Source organism: Halichondria panicea, chromosome 10 (assembly GCF_963675165.1).
Source record: "Halichondria panicea chromosome 10, odHalPani1.1, whole genome shotgun sequence".
NCBI classification, from domain to species: Eukaryota; Metazoa; Porifera; class Demospongiae; order Suberitida; family Halichondriidae; genus Halichondria; species Halichondria panicea.
The window spans coordinates 872,414-889,671 of record NC_087386.1 but is presented as its reverse complement, the minus strand read 5'-3'; the positions used below and the strand labels follow the sequence as shown (position 1 = coordinate 889,671).

Below are 17,258 nucleotides of genomic sequence, written 5' to 3'. Positions count from 1 at the left end.
TTTAAAGCAATTAATGTTGCAACTTTTATACAATGCTATTTTCATGAATGAAATTTAATTTAATTGCCATGGATTTTTCTGAAGTGATAAATGAATTAACATTTACTTATAAATTAACACTCTAGTAAGTAGCTATAGTGTCAATGACAAAGTGCAAGTAAAGTGATTGGGTTCTCGTTATAGTTCATTTGGTTCTTTGTTTTGCAGAGCCAGCTCTTTTCTGAGCTGCAGAGCTAGGACGGCTACTGCCAGTCGTTAGGGCAGCCATTGCTTCAGTGAGAGCTAGAGTTGCCTCGTCAGCCTGGAATGTACAAGGAGATTATGCAATCAAAATTAGCAATTGTGCTATAGCATTTCTGCATGAACTCTATAATTATAACATGCTTGCTTCTGCATGCAGGGAAAACAGCCACTCTTACAGAATTCAAAATCACTACAGCAACCATGCAGTACAGTACACTGAGTAACAGGAATAAAAATAGAGAAATTTAAGCCCAAACAAAGACTAGTGGTCATGGAGTCAATATAGAGTGACAGGGAGAATTGTATATGACAACACAATGCCCTAAAGCAGGTGGATCCGTTACAAAATGGATGCCGTGATAATACGTACTTTAATTGGGTAGCACTTGCTCTCAACTTCTGACAGATGTTCCCATACCTTGAGTGACCTTAACTCCTCCTTCACTTCGCCTATATGAAACACAATATGTAAGCAATACAAAGTCTGTCACACGCATTTCTGCAACAAAAACTTGCACTCTGAACAGGTATGTGTGTATACAGGCTCCTGATTACACACACACAAACAAACAACAGAGAACATTTCGCATGAAACACAATAGGTAAGCAGCTAGTGCAAAGTCTAAACTACGCCCCAAGGCATAACAACATAAGACAAGGAATTTGACACACACAAACAAACAACATCAACATTTCCGTTACTTGGCCTGAAACAAAAGATATGAGCAGTACAAAGTCTAAAACACAATCTGCAACAAAAACTTGTACACAAAACAGGCCAAGCACATGTAATTCACACACGAAAAACCACCAACAGGAGGATCAAAACTTGTTGACTATCATAGTAGTCCAACGGTGCCCACTTACCATACTCTGTGAGGTCATGGAATAAACACGCCAGTGTTTCTACCACTTCAAGATTGTCGGAATGTTGGCTGATGAGGAAAACATGAAATTAAACACACTGTGACATGTGAAATGAATTGTTCATAGTATGCATGATGATACCGTAGAGCCTTGATTAGCACGGGGAGACCGTCGACGCCTTCTTCAGTCCGTACAATGTGGTAGGCAGATATTTCTGTGCAAAACAAAAAACACAATCATGAATTTGTGTTGTAATACATACGATGCAATTGGAATAAAATACAATTTTGCATTGCAGCCTGTCTGCCAATGGTAACACGACTATGTCAGCTGTGTCGACTCGAGTGTTTATAATTGCATTCCTTCATAAGGGCAGTTATCTTAGAGAAATCCTCACGGCAGGTTTGTACAAACTATCACATGCTCACAATAGCACATTTTATGCAAGTAAATGCCAGTCTGAGTTGCTTAGCAACTCACCGTGAACCTGTGCCAGAGAGGAAAGAGCAGCGACTGCAAATTTAACTATCACAGGATTCTATATGAAATGAAATTAAGTGATGGTGGGAAAAAAGAAAGTGTTAACTAAAATGAAATGACTTCATTAGCAGATAATAGTCTGACAAAAATGTGATCTGACTGCATACCTCAATGAACAATATCACTGTCTTAAGCAGTAGATCCACTATCCCAAAGTCGAGCATAATATCCAGATTGGCATCTATAGGATAACAATTAAATGTAATTTGTGCAGTCACAGATGTTGTCGTGGTCATTGGTGGTGGTTTAAACTCTGAGTGTGTATGCTGTAGGCTTCTCTTAGACCTTGAGCTGTCCAGCTAACAGTCAACGACCTTGAGCTGTCCAGCTAACAGTCAAGGCTCTTAGACTTCGTGTAACAGTCAAAGTCCATTGTAACAGCTAATTGCATAATTATGTAAGTGCAAAGAGGACATGTATAATGTAGGTAGCTTATTGATGCTAAGGCACACTAACTCTGGTGTGAAATACAAGCATTTGCACAAGCATTTGCACACATGTCTAGTGGAGCTAAGAACACTATTTTCAGAAGTCGTGCGTGCGGTAGTCTCTGTGCACCAAATTGGATTTAGGCTGTTATAACCATATTCATAGGACATAGAATAACCACAATGAATGCAAAAATGTACCACAGTATCAACACTGCAATAAAATTCTATTTTTGGCATCCAATTGCTATCTCCATGCAGTTTGTAAGGTTTCCTTACCGTTTGTAGGGTTGCCTAGCTTGCCTGAGGCAATGGGATGGTGCATGCACACACTGACACAGAGTGGGCAGCTTGCTACTAAGAGGCTTCAGCCCGACACCAACTTACTAAACATGACATAACACTAGATTCCCCATGTACCACAGTGCAAAGTCAGGTAAACAAAAACAAATTTCATTTAGAAGCCTAGACTTAGAGCAATTCATTTTCCTGAGAAAGAATGCTATTATGCACCAGCTATGCTGGGGAATCAACAAATAGAATAGAGCAGTGGCTAGTACATAAGTGGCTACATAATTAAATAATAGCTAGACAATTTCCCACACTGGTAGAGCCAGGACACTAACACTGGTAGAGCTAGGACACTATCAGCTCAAAACTTGAAAAGAGGCAGTGGAAAGAATTCACTTGTGCAATGTGGGGGTTTCAGCTAAGCTAACAAGAATGATTTCCACTATGAAAACACATCTTCTTGACTACATTTCTACATGTATTAATTAATTGAATTGTAAACTTACAGTATATACATGCATTCTAAGCTGTACATGTATTCCAAGCCGTACATACAGTACTGTACACTGGGTATCATCGTACATGTGTGTGAAATCCCGGGCTCACCGTTCATAGAGAGAGACCAGAGTGCAGAGCAAGCAGAGTCGACTAGATTAGAGTCACCCCCGTAGCTCTGGAGAGCCTTGCACACGTCAGCCACAGCCTTCTCTTTTGTCAGTATCTCTAGATTGGCATCTGAGGAGGAGGGTTGACAGTTACCACTGCTCAGACAAGCACACGCACGCACACACGCATGCACACGCACACACACACACACACACACACACACACACACACACACACACACACACACACACACACACACACACACACACACACACACACACACACACACTAGAGTTTGACTACACATGCAGGGCTTACAAAATGGTTATGATAAATTAGAATGGTACTATAAACCTGTTCATGCATGTGGTGATCCCTGACAGTGGTCACATGAGTTGCACAAGCTAACCTTTTGGTCAGCGGTAGCGGTTAAAAATAGGTTCTACGTATTCTGCAAATGCTTTATAATGGTTAGCTGACAAAGTTATCAACCACACTTTCATGTCAAGGGATCCCAGTGGTCAGTCGGTAGCCTACAAGTTGTGCGGCTGTAATCTGATCTTAGGGATCTAAAGCAATCCGTAAATCAATTTAGTAGCTAGGTTACCGTGAGACTGACCAATAATGGAGAGACTCCAGAGGGCAGTGCAACAGCTGGCCACAATAGTCGACTGGTTAGAGAGGCCTCTCATTATTGCCAGGACATCTTGGATCCCTCCCTCTGCACCCAGACACACAGCTGTCTCCTCTGTAGGGAAAGAGGATACATTGCTAGTGCAAAACGAATATTTGCAATTACTTTTAGTTAAGAATGGTAATTGACTCTGTACGTACATACACAGCTATATGGTAGAAATCTCTATCATGTGGTTGGTGCATGGAGTGCAAAGCGCAAGAGGGATACCATCATTTACTAGTATTGGAGAGCACAGTCTTTCGACATTAAAACTGATTTGATGATATAATTATGATACATGAATGCATTATGTATGTCATAACACTGAGGGAAGATAGTGAATGATTTGCTGGGAAGTGGTACCATTCATACTTTATAAAGGTGAGTAAGATTGCCTGTTTTGATATGCAGTACTATCGATAGGGGCATTCAGATACCCACATTCTTCTCATGACTATATACACAGGGAGCAAAGTTCAGTGCCAACCCAGGTAGTGGTACTGATGATGGTAACCAGAGAACAGGACAAATTAGCGACTAATTGAGGAAGGAATAAAAAATAGCATTATTTGAATATATGGTTATACAATGTACCTCATCACGTACTTAACAACATTTTGACAGGATATCATATTTCATCACACAGGCTAGGGATACATGTAGGTGCAACTAGCTGTGCATGGCCATGCATATATACATACTGTATATACTGTATGAACATTAATTTCCATTCGCTAGCTAGCTCGATCAAATAAGAACTATCAATAAGAACAAATGAGAAACTTAAAACTCCCCGCTAATATTTCAAATATGTAACCACAAACAATAGTTTTATTGCACCCCAGTCACGTACTCTGCACGCACAGGCAGCTGAAACCATTGTATCGGTAATATTGACACCAAAACTTGCCGTGGGGTAGGACCACTGGGATTAAAACACAGAGGGATCACTAATTTAACTAATTAACGGGAAAGTACACCTTTTGATGTTGATTGAAGTATGAGACACATTTTAATTCGACCACTCTCCACCATATGGTGGACTGTAAGATTATGCAGAGGCCATACTCTAAGGTTGAAAGGGTGGAAGCTATTAGGGTTATCACATTAGACGAATATTGTATGGTTATGGTCAGTATTAGTTAAGATACTCTTCACAAGACAGCTGTCCCTTCGGTAATCTAATGCAGCGGGTGCATGAATAACTAACTGTGTGGGAAGTTATGATAATAGGAGATCGCGAGTATAAGTATACTGTATCCCATCCCTAGACAATGACGTATGTATCAATTCAACAATGGCGTAAATTTGATACCCAAACAACCGATTGAGGATGTTCAATGGATGATATCTTGAATGTGAAACCACATACCTGTAGGAGGGCGACATAACAACAGCAGGTAGGGCATATCTAGCTGACTGCACCGGGATATATATGTTTCCAGGAATTTAGAGGACATCCAAAAACGGATTTGCCTATCCTCTCAAATTAATCTTATACCGTGAGACGTTCTCCTTCCCTTACAAAATATTGCGATATTGGTTTACAGACAGTTGAAACAAGAGCGTGATTGATGAACACACAACATACATAACCCCATCACGCCCTGTTACAGTGCAATAAAGGGTGTGTGACCCCACATACGAACCTAATTAAAGTACAGCTGTTGAGAAAGGTTAATTCTCATCCAATTACATGTACAAAAGATTTGAAACTGCTTGAAAGTTCAAAGGCGACATACTAAAAGAAATATTTCTGCAATGTGCTCTTCAATAATTATTGTAATTATTATGTAATAGAATATATAGTGACAATTAGACTCAAGACTGAAGACTATGGGAGGGGGTTAATAACACAATGCTTGTGTGAATTACACAGGGGTTCTGTTTATACTATTGAAACACATTTTTTGCTAATAATTGAATAGACTCTAGACTGCAGGGGGGCACTTCTATTGGTAGACACATAAAAACAAACAATATACATAAAAGCACTGTTTGTGGAGCTATAGAAGTACACATCATGCAAATTAATATCACGTACCAGACTTTAAGACTATGGGGAAATTTCAATGCACCACAACACACACATGTACACAATTAGCTAACATTGCAGGAGGTCTATAGTTACTAATATGCTCAATTTGGTCAGGAATCTGAAGCCTTTGTGATATCATTAGAGTGCCATTAAGAGGGCGTAAATGTGTGTATAGTGGTCACCCCTAGACAGACTAATATTAATTGCATGCAGTTAAAGAGGTTCTACTAGCGCAGGTCAAAACACTTGCTATGGAGATTTACAACATGGCTGTAAAATACAGGGGTGCATGCTTTACTCATACGGTGAAATAGCACCTTGTCTAACATGAGCAGTTTATTGCATAATAAACAAGCTATCTCCTTGTACAAGCTGACAAATCTCCGGGTGACGACATACAGAGGTAGTTGTCTTAAAAACACAATAGAATGTTTTTCGTAGAGACACGTAAGACATTACACACACAATGAATAGTCACGTTAAGTACAACCACAGTACGAAGTGTTTACACTACTAATGTATTGAAAATAGAGAGTGGGGAGAGTGGGAAAGGAGGCCACGTCATTGCTAGTTATGATTATGGATGTGAATCCTTTATTGCTTGTGTTGTATACATCCATTCCCCAATGAGCAGCACAGGGACTGATGTATACATGTATGAGCAGCACAGGGACTGATGTATGTATGAGCAGCACAGGGACTGATGTGTGTGTGAGCAGCACAGGGACTGATGTATGTGTGAGCAGCACAGGGACTGATGCAATAAACATGCACTGCAGTTAGTGAATATTTACCTGTCTATTGTGACCATGCACCCTATATATGAGCAGGCCACCCTCTATAACACAGCCAGGTTTAAAAAGCACCCATAGAACGTGTTTCAATCTGTAACTGTATCAGCAGGCCATCTCTTCACTACAGCCATTATTGGGATCCTCGTGTACATGCAGACACTGTAACTGTATCAGCAGGCCACAGCCATTATTGGAATCCTCGTGTACATGCAGACACTGTAACACACTCATCTCCAATGCAATCAACACACTGAGAAACGTGCAGCTACAAAATCCACTGACTCTAACATACAGTGTACATGTATGCTATAAAAGTTATTTACTGTTCAGTCTAATATAATTATAAACTACGAGCTATTAACTGTATGTGGTGGACTGCACTGAATACCAATTTCATTATCACAATGTCTGTAAGTATACACACGCACTCACCATCAGTGGAGAGAGTTGTGACTAGGCTCAGGGCACTCCTCTGCAGCTCAATGGACTCAGAGTGACGCTGGTGTGTGTGTGTGTGTGTGGGGGGGGGGGGAGGGGGGGTTGTTACAATGTGTACCTGTTCCTGTTGTACAAATGCAAGACAAGGGATTACTGACACTGCTGCAGTGTACAGTTGTATGCAACTCTTACCCTCATAGCTTGCAGCACTGTCTTGACACACTCAGTACTGAAAATGAGATCACCCTCTCCAACTGTACAAGCAAAACAGCAGATCATTACCGCAAACTTAAAGCTAATGTTTTTCCGAAAATTAATTAATTTTAATGCAAACCGCCCCATCCCATTCAGTATAAAACAGGTCCAAACCACCTCCCATCAACCATCCATCCTCACCAGTGACTGCAATGCTCTCCAGGATCTGGCAGGAGAGAGATTGTACAGTGAGGGAGGAGGGGAAGTCCCTCATCACACTCAGCAGTCCCCTCTTCACATCATCACCAAGGCAGCCATCTGATAAGACATTATTATAACAACAGCTGCTAAAAATAGACATCATTGTTTGCACATCAAATAAGTGTTTACATGCACTTTCAACATACACAGAGTCAACAACACTGTAACTCGAAAGCATGCCCTGGGGGGGGGGGGGGGGGGAGTTTTTCTAGCTAGGTTTTCTAGCTGAGGCTGTTAAACTCCGAGAAACTATCGCTCTGTTTGCAGTTTTTTTGTTTGAAATCTTGTGAGTAGCTCAGAATCTATTGGGCATGCTCAGTACGATTCTGGCAAGCTGAATACACAGATTACATCACTGTATAAATGCAGTGAAGCCTGTCTATTGTGGTCACCCTGTAAAGTAGCCTCCTTCACAAGGCCTCAACAAGGACCTTCTATAACACAGCCAGGTAAATGGGCCCCAAAGTCTCTATCTCTACATGCATTTTCAACTTGTGTTAGCAGGCCACCTCTTTATTACAACCACTGTTGGGGTGACCACACTAGACAGATTTCATTGTACCTTGTTTTGACGAGAGGGTCAGTAGAGCAGTGAGTCCAAGCTCCACCCCCTTCTCATTCTCCGAGTGGGTCTGGAGATACTGCATGACTTCCCCCACACCACTCCCCTCAGGCACAGACTCCACGGGACCTTCACCACCTACGTAAGAATTGTAGGCAGTAGATAGATATTAAATTTGTGAGTATACACGATCGTCGTGGTACATGCTTAATCAGCGAAAATCATGAAAATTTATACCCTCGAAATAATATACCTGTCATACGTTAATACCTGTACACATGGAGCATACACTAATTTGTAGGTCAATATACAGGTACTGACATTGCCTTTGATTATACATGAGAAAACCTACGCTACGCTAACTTTACAACCACCCTTGTACTCTGACCTTTAGATGCTCCACCCTTGTACAGGTGTGAGGAGCTGAGCCCCAGGCACTCTTGAGGGTACGGCAGCTTCACCAGATCCTCAGATGATGGTCTTTGCTCAAACGCCCGAATGAGGCACATCCGAATCAGCTTGGTGAGTTGGGGTGAGTATTGAGAGCTGACCTCCGTTAGAATGTCCTCCAGTATGTTGGGGTCGTCCTTGATCTGGTAGAGGACCACGGATATCTGTGCTGACTGTGTGAATAGTGTGTGTGGTGTGAGGTGTGAGGTGTGGGTGGTGTGAATAGTGGGAGAGGTCTACCGGCATGGTAGCCTCGTCCCCAGGCCGAGTTGTTTCTAAAATAAATTGGCGACCTTTAGAGACAACTCAGCCTGGGGAAGAGCCTACCTTCAAGGATAAAAGCATAGTAACAATATCTACACTATATGCCTGTAAGCTACATTCAGAGATTTCCCTTTTTATTATGGAGTCCTATACATTCTTCTTGCAAGATACATGTGCATTCGTATAAAGTAGCACTAGGTACAAAGCCATGTACAGTGAGTTGAGGCGTACTCACGTCCATGAAACTGCAGGTGGCCATCTCAATAATCACACAGCCCAGGGACCAGATATCAGAACGCTCATCGTACCTGTTTTACCAGTTAAGGGAAAACTGTACAAAATTATTTCACCACTTTAAAAAACCATGATTATTAGTAGCTTGCAAAATCGGAGCTATCCCCTCAGCTATGAGCACTTGAATGGCTGGCTAAAATATCACATACAGGCTGACTGTTTTTTTGTGTGGTGTACATATAATTATAAACTCGATAAAGGACCGCTTCTCCACATAAATCTTCCCCTCAAGTATCACGGATACTTTGAGTCCATGTCCAGTATTTCAGGAGCCACCCAACTCATAGAGCCTGCACGAGGAGAGCGTCCCTATAATGACTTGTTGTTGTAATGGTAACATACCAACGGTTGTCCTGGTGATGGTCCGTATATTGCCCATTACCGTGGCGACTCCAAAGTCTCCAATAGTAATGGACATGTCATCTTTGAGGAAGACATTGCTGGGCTTCAAGTCTCTATAATAATATTATAGGTAATTAAATTAACTTCCTAGGATTGGCCAATAAGTACCTCCCCCTCCACACACACACACTTCCCACTCAAACACCCCCCCCACACACACACACACCTGTGAATGGTCTCCTGACTGTGCATGTAGTGAAGTGCCTCTAAGAGCTGTCCTATCCACTTCTTGAGGACCAACTCCTCCAGAGCTATTCCCTTTTCTCTCTTGGCCTTGAGCACCATGTCCAGGTCCCCCATCTTGTAGAAGTCCATCACAATGCACACAAAGATGGCACAGTCCTGCAATGTTATATATTGCTACCCACTATCATTATAATATTATTACCAATAATTAAAGTGAAGATCCCCAGTTCAAGGAGAATATGTTATGTACAATGTATGTGCAACATGTGCATGTATTTCTCATTAGGAGAACAACAATTGTGTTTTTAGCAAATGTCAGTGGATTAAAAATATGTGTGGAAAGATTCACTTCAGGGCTAGTTCCATGATACAATACTAGTACCTGTGAGTCCCAGAGAATGAAGAACTCTCTGTAGCCACAGATGTACTGGTGCTTGAGCTTCTCTAGTGCCACTGCCTGCATGCAGAGCGTTATAATTAACAGCATTTAACAAGCCAACATTCATAGTTCAAGTTGATTGTCGTGGTTACCACAAGGTGATATTGTCTTACCTCTTTGAAGGCTTTGTTAGCTTGAGCTTCATCGCTGCATTCCACCTATAATAAATTAGTTATTTTTTCCTAGGCTCCCATTATAGTACAAACAAGCAAACAATACAATACAGTACATCAAGAGTATGCACTCTTGAATACATGTAGATCTATTACTGGATGTGTTTAGTGCAACCTTCTTGAGCACAAGTTTTTGGCCCGTTTCCTTATCCTCCACCAGAAACACAGACCCCTGAGCTCCTTTGCCCAGTCTCTGCAACACCTACACAGTACAGCAAAACACAGGTACTATGTAACTAGCAGCAACCATGCATTTCAGCACTTGAATTTTCAGCTACCTAGACATACAAACAACTGTGATATACATTATGTTGAGCTGCTTGCAGGCTAGACCAACATCATACCTTGTAGTTATCCATTGCAACAACCTCTAGGTGGCTTTACGGATGAGTTTTGCTAGCTTTGTGGTGTGTCTGGACACAGCCTGAATCCGGCTTCTTACCAAACTTACTTGGTAAAGATCGCGTGTCACATAACTTCTACTTGTTAAGTCTCATAAATTAGCTAATTCAGTATTTATATCATTGCATTCCATTGAGAACCACAATAGGTAACCAAGTGGACACTAAAAATGAAACTAAAATGAACGACTGAATTGAATGACTAAGTTTATGATGATTAATTGTTTATAATGTCTATATATTCAATGTCTATTGTCCTTGCCATTGATTGTATCCAGAGGGCATGTGCTGTTGCTGCTGTTGAGGGGGCATTTGATTGGCGGGAGGTCTAATGCCCCCCATAGCCTGTCCTACCCCCCCTGGTCGATTGTAGCCTCCTTGATTCATCTGAGATTGCATATTGTGGCCAATAGACATCTGCTGCTGGACCCCCTGCTGAGAACCCCCTGCACAATGAACGTTTACAACATTGGTATAAAATTATGGATTTACAACCCCCCAAAATGTAGACCATTTTTTTGAATCGGACGTTTGCAACACAAGATAGCTTCGAAAAAGGCCTGGCTTATAAACAAGTAGCCTATGCTTTTTTCCAGAAAATGAAAAATTTGGGCCTGAAATAGATCTATAAAACCACACCTATTATTACTCACAACGATTAAAAGAGATAGAAATTTAGGAAATTGCAAGCAAAACTAGCATTAAAACTACTGAGCTTATGGCTTGTAGTATAATAACCGAACTCTTTACGTACTGTACATTCGTGCATTTCATGGATCAACATCCCATACGACATGACAATGTATGCTCCAGTGCAAATGGATGATTACCTACCTCCCATCATCTGCATCCGAGTCTGAATAAGCTGCTGCTTGTAGTGACCGGCTTTGGACAGCCATTGCTGTCTTACCTCCAGGGAAACAATTCCCATTCGCTGGAAAAGAACCTCTCGTTGCTCTGGTGTCGAATTGATCAGTGCCATTAAAAACTTCTTAACTTTCTCTTGCTTGAAAAGACATACCATAAACAGTCAATATACAATGCATACTATTATACACTCACTTGTTGCTGCTGTTGAGTCATTCCCCCCTGTCCAAACCCGGACTGTGGCTGAGTGGCCCCCTGTCCAAATCCGGACTGTGGCTGAGTGGCCCCTTGCTGACCCACCATGTTGCTCGGTCCTGTCTTGCCCATTACCCCTCCAGCCTGCTGCTGCTGCTGCTGTTGCTGTTGCATAGTCTGCCCTTGCTGCTGTTGATTCACGATTCCTTGCCCTTGTTGACCCATCATTCCCGGCTGTGACTGCTGGCCCATGTGAGACTGTCCCTGCTGCATGGTTTGACCTTGTTGCTGCTGTACCATCCCTGGCCCTTGCTGCTGCTGTACTATACCTCGCTGCGACTATAAGGATATACAGATAGAACTTCACATGCATGTGTACTGTAATTTGTATAGAACCTGTTGCTGTCCCAGTAGTCCAATTTGTTGCTGCTGCTGACTGATCATTCCTCCATTACCGGATTGTGTTTGCTGCCCCATTGTACTCCCCTGATTAAAGCCTTGCTGTTGCTGCTGCCCTTGCCCTGCACGTTGACCCATAATCCCTCCTCCGCTTGGCTGTCCTATCGTATTAGAGCCTTGGGCCTGAGACATAGTCGACTGCATACTCGATGGTGTAGCGTACGACACAGAAGATTGCGAATAGTTCTGTCCCATCTGAGCTCCACTTTGCTGGAGTCCAGAGGCCTGCTGCTGTTGTTGTATACCAGGGGGTTGCTGCTGTTGTTGGTGTATACCAGGGAGTTGCTGCTGTTGGAAGCCTGAGGGTTGCTGCTGTTGTTGTACACCAGGGGGTTGCTGCTGTTGTTGTACACCAGGGGGTTGGGAGGGTTGCTGTTGTTGTTGTGAACCTTGTTGTATACCAAGGGGTTGTTGCTGTTGTTGTATACCAGGGGGTTGCTGTTGTTGTATACCAGGGGGTTGCGAGGGTTGCTGTTGTTGTTGGATGCTACTCTGTAGGCCACCTTGCTGTAGTTGCTGCTGTTGTTGCTGAATCTGTGGAGTAAACATTTAAGTGAAATCAGATGGCGCAAGGTGTACCTGTCTGTGTCTTATCAGTACTTGCTTGAAAACATTTACAAACTTCTCCTGTATGGGAAAAACAAACCCGATCGTTTTAAATCTGACAGAAATGTCAGTCAAAGTTAGAGTGTTACCTGCTCCAGTGGTATTAGTCCAGTGAACTGTTTCAGCTTGTCATTCCAGACAAGGATAAGAGCTTTAATAGGGCATACTGTGTTGGCCACCACCGGGTGTACTATTGCAAACTGCACACATGAAATAAAAAGTCTGCTGTACAAAATATACTTTTGACTTTGATTATACATTGAGAATTCAGATTATAGTAAGTGTACGTGTCACTTGTTCACACACCATTTTGATGGGGGCGTCGACAGCCATGAGTTGACGTAGCACTGATACATTCTGGTTTTGAGGGTCTGGAAACACAAAGTTGACTGTCTTGAGGTTTGAAGTGCCCCTGTTGAAGTCCATTCCAGTCATGATTGAGTTCTGCATTGTACCGTATAGCGGGTATATTTTGAGCGCATATTTTAAACTGTTACGGAAATACCGTTAGAAAGGTTTTAGTGGATTTAATTTTCACGGAATAGCACTCTTGCCTACAAGGTCAGATAGTCCCTATAGGTTCTTTCCAATCTATCCAGTGTAGCAGCCTTTTTTGCAGTATGCATGCATGCGATATTAAATTCGTGGGTATAAATGTTAGTGGTAGATGCTTAATCAGTGAAAACCGGGAAAATGTATAATTATCTCGAAATATACCCGCTATACGGTATGTTGAACAAACACGCCACGATACTCTGATCTAATTAAAGGGTATTTCAAAGGGCTACAAAATAATATTTATGAGCGCTCAAAGTTAAACAGGCCATTCGGAAAAGTCAAAGGATGGCTGAACATAATAATGGGAGTGTACTTACCAACATGGCTTTAGGGTAGGCACTCATTGTCATCTTCTTTGGCCAAGTGTTTGGCTGTCTGTAATGGAGCATACAGTAATAGTAACACACTGGTTAAATACCACCTCCCTACTTACATTTCTTGAATAACGTCACTTCTGCTGGTGGTCACGGAACACTGGATCTGCCTCATCTGACGCTGGTTCTCGTGCTGTATAAAATGTCAATTCCTCCTCACTAAGAAGGCGGTTACTAACAGAGGATATCACTTACAACATCTGCTACCTCCATGATGCCAATCCATATTGTGACTGGCCGCGGCACTTGTTGAAGTGGAGCTTGTAGCTGGCCTTGCAATGGGAGCCCAGGCTGTGTGTGTGTGTGTGTGTGTGTATGCGTGTGTGTGTGTCGAGGGAGGATAAAAAACAGCTAGTTGAACAGAACTTTGTGTACATGTACAATCGATGTACATGTATTCGTACAAAAACAATTTTCACTCTTAATTGCGTGTAAGCATCACATGACGTGTTACTATACATGTACATCATTATGTGTATGACCTGTGCTGGAGTTGGTGCCAGTGTGGGAGGAGGAGCTTGAGGTACAGCACTGGGCACGGACCCAATGGGAGGAGTGGGAACACGATGCAATATGTCCCCTACCCCACTAACTGTCGGGTTGTTCGTTATATTGTTACCAGCAAAAGCAGATGCCTGGGAGACTTGAGACGGCTGAACCATCACACTGTGGTTGGGTTGCACTCCTGGGGCCACCTGAACAAAGCCAAATGAGTTAGAATTATGTTGAACTACATGCACTTGAGTGTTTAGCAGGGAACTATTAGTTCTAGTTTTCTAGACTGCTTGAAAATCAATATGTAATGTTGCTACATGCAGCTCTAGTTAGCCAATGAAAGGTGGAGTCTAAATCAATTGACGTAGAATAGTTATAATAGAATCTGCACACACACACACACACACACACACACACACACACACACACACACACACACACACACACACACACACACACACACACACACACACACACACACACACACACACACACACACACACACACACACACACACACACACACACACACACACACACACACACACACACACACACACACACACACACACACACACACACACACACACACACACACACACACACACACACACACACACACACACACACACACACACACACACACACACACACACACACACACACACACACACACACACACACACACACACACACACACACACACACACACACACACACACACACACACACACACACACACACACACACACACACACACACACACACACACACACACACACACACACACACACACACACACACACACACACCTGTTGATTCTGTCCTATTGATACTGATGCCTGATTGCTTGGAATGGAACCCGAACCCGGTTGGGGCACACTGGAATTGGACGCCTGACCGGACACATGATGAGCCTGGATTATTGCAAGTTGAGCGGCTTTCATTGCCATCTCCAAGTTTGGTCCAGTACCCCCCACAGAGGGGACTCCCCCTGAGGCCGTCCTCGCCATAGAAACAGACGATGAAGCTGTTGAAAACGGTGTGCTTTGAGTAGTTGTCGACTGAGTCTCGTTAATGGTACTCTGTACAGAAATAGCTTCGTTCTTAATTGCAGAGATGGGAGGCTGCGAGAAGAATAGTTTGTTGGGTAAACTTGGAGAGATGATCTGTATGGGGTTGTGACTGCTACTGCCAGCTGACCTACCGGTAGGGAGGACCTGAGCACTGGCTTGACCTACCACGGCAATCTTGACGGGTTGTGTGGTGGGCGGTGTGGGCAATGTGAAGCTGGTGGACTCTGTGAGGGGCTCCTGTTTGAGAGGTGTGCCTGTGGAGAAGGTGAGGGCGGAGTCGCTGCGAGGTTCAACTTTTATCAATAAGTTTGCCGGAAGAGGATCCTCTATCTTAACAGACTCTATCTTAACAGCTGGTGAGGTGGTGTCCATGGAAATATCGGTAGTTGGTTTCACTTCAGAAGAGCCCATTCTCTCTTCCAGAAGAGCCTTTTTCCGCTCCTTGATAGCTGTAGAAAATAATTTCATAGTAACTCACAAAGAGAGATGACATGTTTTTCATGTAGTTACCTGACAGTTGAAATCCTTGCAGGAGCACAAGGTGACCTGGATGGAGGGCGTGGTCTATATCATCGAGGGGTGATGTATCAGTTTCTGAAGAGGGGATGGGCAGTGTCTTCTGTACTAGGTGCCTCAGATCGGCCAGACAACGAGGGGAGATAAGAGACAGGTGCACACCTCCCTGTGGTGGTTGGAACACAAAAATGATATCATATTCGGACCAAAGTATACAAAAAAGCAAAAAAGATGAAACTTTTGGTTCCCACAATTCAAAATTATTTATGATCAGTTTCATACAACATATATACGCACTGCACAACATGTCTGTCTCGAGGGCTAGTACTAATCGAAAATTAAACACAATATTCATTTAACTTATGAGGACTAGCTAGTGATATGTTGAAGTTGACCATTTTATAGACACAAGTACTGAGGCAGCATTGGGGTGACAGATAACTACATGTGCACATGCATGATGGGTTGCTTACCTCAACGAGCAGCTTGATAATTTGTGGTAGTGTCTTCCCGGCGTGTTTGAGGGACTCCACGCATGGATGGTGAGAGGGGGGTTGGTTCAGCACTAGAACGCAGTGCTTCTCCACCGTCACATCGGGACTCATACTGTGTGTGTGTGTGTGTGAGGGAGGGGGGGAGCATAACTTGATTCCAGAGTGTTAAATTCCACACCCGAAAGATACAAATTAACTGAGTAATAACGAGCATGCATTTTAAATTATAGTACTGTAGTGAGTTAGGTCATTTCTAAACTCACCATGATTCTCTTGTGCTCCTCATTAACTGGCCCAGCTCCATGGCTGCAGCCAGTCCCTCAGAGAGCAGCAGGGAGTGTCCCACCAGACCACCCTCCAGCCTGTAAGTTACTGATGGTAATAGTCACGAGGCCAGGAGGCTAGGCCACACAGCTCACCTCAAGTCAGCGATCCACTTGAGCAGTTTAGTGGGGTTACTGGTAATTGGGTAGTAAGTGCACACAGGGCGATAGGTGAGGCCAGGGGCATTCAGTGTCACCAGACCATACTGCACAGGACCAGTCTGCATGGGCAACACAAACAAAAGGGGCCGAGTTGAAATTTGTTCATTTCAAGATTAAAATGCATATTTTATAGCGGTTATGGAGGTCATTACATCACGTCACATGCTTAAATCAGAGATCTGACAGGTCAGAATCACTGGAATTTTATCAAAACAAAGGCCTTGCGATTTTTCCTCATATTGAATAGGCAAATAAATTATCTTTTGAAACGCACCTGCATGCCATAGGAGATATCGGGCAGCTTTCTACCACTGAAATACCTACAGCAGAGCAGGAGAGAATACAGCTAGTACATGTAAACACCATTGTACGTACAACGCATGTACTTTACTTACTCGACACATGGCTGAATATACTCCTTCAGTAGGAATGGTAACACTCCACTATGACATGCTGAAGAGTCTATCACAAATATAACATCTCTGTGTGCTGTACTTGGGACCACCATCTCTCATAACATGATAATTCTATGAATAAATAAAGCAGACCTTTAGCTCGAGGGCAACCAAACACAGAGCCGCGTCCT

At 42.9% G+C, this 17,258-nt stretch overlaps 2 protein-coding genes and 1 long non-coding RNA gene across 4 annotated transcripts; 1 reads left to right on the top strand and 2 right to left on the bottom strand.

Moving 5' to 3' along the window:
- Positions 1–28: 28 nt before the first annotated feature.
- Positions 29–10,620, bottom strand: LOC135342272 (serine/threonine kinase-like domain-containing protein STKLD1). The gene is made up of 21 exons (XM_064538967.1): positions 10,492–10,620; positions 10,263–10,349; positions 10,088–10,132; positions 9,918–9,992; positions 9,516–9,691; positions 9,290–9,402; positions 9,192–9,237; positions 8,889–8,961; positions 8,328–8,562; positions 7,940–8,077; positions 7,318–7,434; positions 7,114–7,175; positions 6,916–6,982; positions 3,595–3,723; positions 2,976–3,104; positions 1,758–1,831; positions 1,591–1,648; positions 1,252–1,324; positions 1,111–1,178; positions 614–693; positions 29–301 (listed from the first exon to the last, which is right to left on the bottom strand). The coding sequence occupies exons 1-21, from the start codon at positions 10,504–10,506 to the stop codon at positions 185–187; spliced, it is 1,977 nt and encodes a 658-aa protein (XP_064395037.1). The 5' UTR covers positions 10,507–10,620; the 3' UTR covers positions 29–184.
- On the top strand, positions 7,661–14,600 carry LOC135342285 (uncharacterized). The gene is made up of 3 exons (XR_010396815.1): positions 7,661–7,826; positions 7,882–8,081; positions 8,353–14,600. It is a non-coding gene; the product is annotated as an uncharacterized LOC135342285 (long non-coding RNA).
- On the bottom strand, positions 10,648–17,248 carry LOC135342268 (mediator of RNA polymerase II transcription subunit 25-like). 2 transcript variants are annotated; one of them, XM_064538963.1, is made up of 19 exons: positions 17,068–17,248; positions 16,947–16,992; positions 16,607–16,731; positions 16,451–16,549; positions 16,167–16,299; positions 15,688–15,859; positions 14,914–15,626; positions 14,090–14,302; positions 13,803–13,898; positions 13,667–13,740; positions 13,551–13,608; positions 12,982–13,119; positions 12,765–12,875; positions 12,649–12,696; positions 12,007–12,603; positions 11,704–11,949; positions 11,611–11,670; positions 11,383–11,554; positions 10,648–10,994 (listed from the first exon to the last, which is right to left on the bottom strand). In XM_064538963.1, the coding sequence occupies exons 1-19, from the start codon at positions 17,178–17,180 to the stop codon at positions 10,798–10,800; spliced, it is 3,411 nt and encodes a 1,136-aa protein (XP_064395033.1). In that variant the 5' UTR covers positions 17,181–17,248; the 3' UTR covers positions 10,648–10,797. The 2 variants fall into 2 exon arrangements, with proteins under 2 accessions (XP_064395033.1, XP_064395032.1); XM_064538962.1 differs by having other exon boundaries at positions 11,611–11,949.
- Positions 17,249–17,258: the final 10 nt, after the last annotated feature.

Coding starts and splice junctions, on each gene's coding strand:
- LOC135342272 (XM_064538967.1), bottom strand. Junction 9,993..10,087: donor CTAACAAAGCCTTCAAAGAG/GTAAGACAATAT, acceptor CTCTGCATGCAG/GCAGTGGCACTAGAGAAGCT. Junction 1,649..1,757: donor CAGTGATATTGTTCATTGAG/GTATGCAGTCAG, acceptor CATTTCATATAG/AATCCTGTGATAGTTAAATT.
- LOC135342268 (XM_064538962.1), bottom strand. CDS start 17,180: ATGGTGGTCCCAAGTACAGCACACAGAGATGTTATATTTGTGATAGAC. Junction 16,732..16,946: donor ATATCTCCTATGGCATGCAG/GTGCGTTTCAAA, acceptor TTGCCCATGCAG/ACTGGTCCTGTGCAGTATGG. Junction 13,899..14,089: donor TGGCACCAACTCCAGCACAG/GTCATACACATA, acceptor ACACACACACAG/CCTGGGCTCCCATTGCAAGG.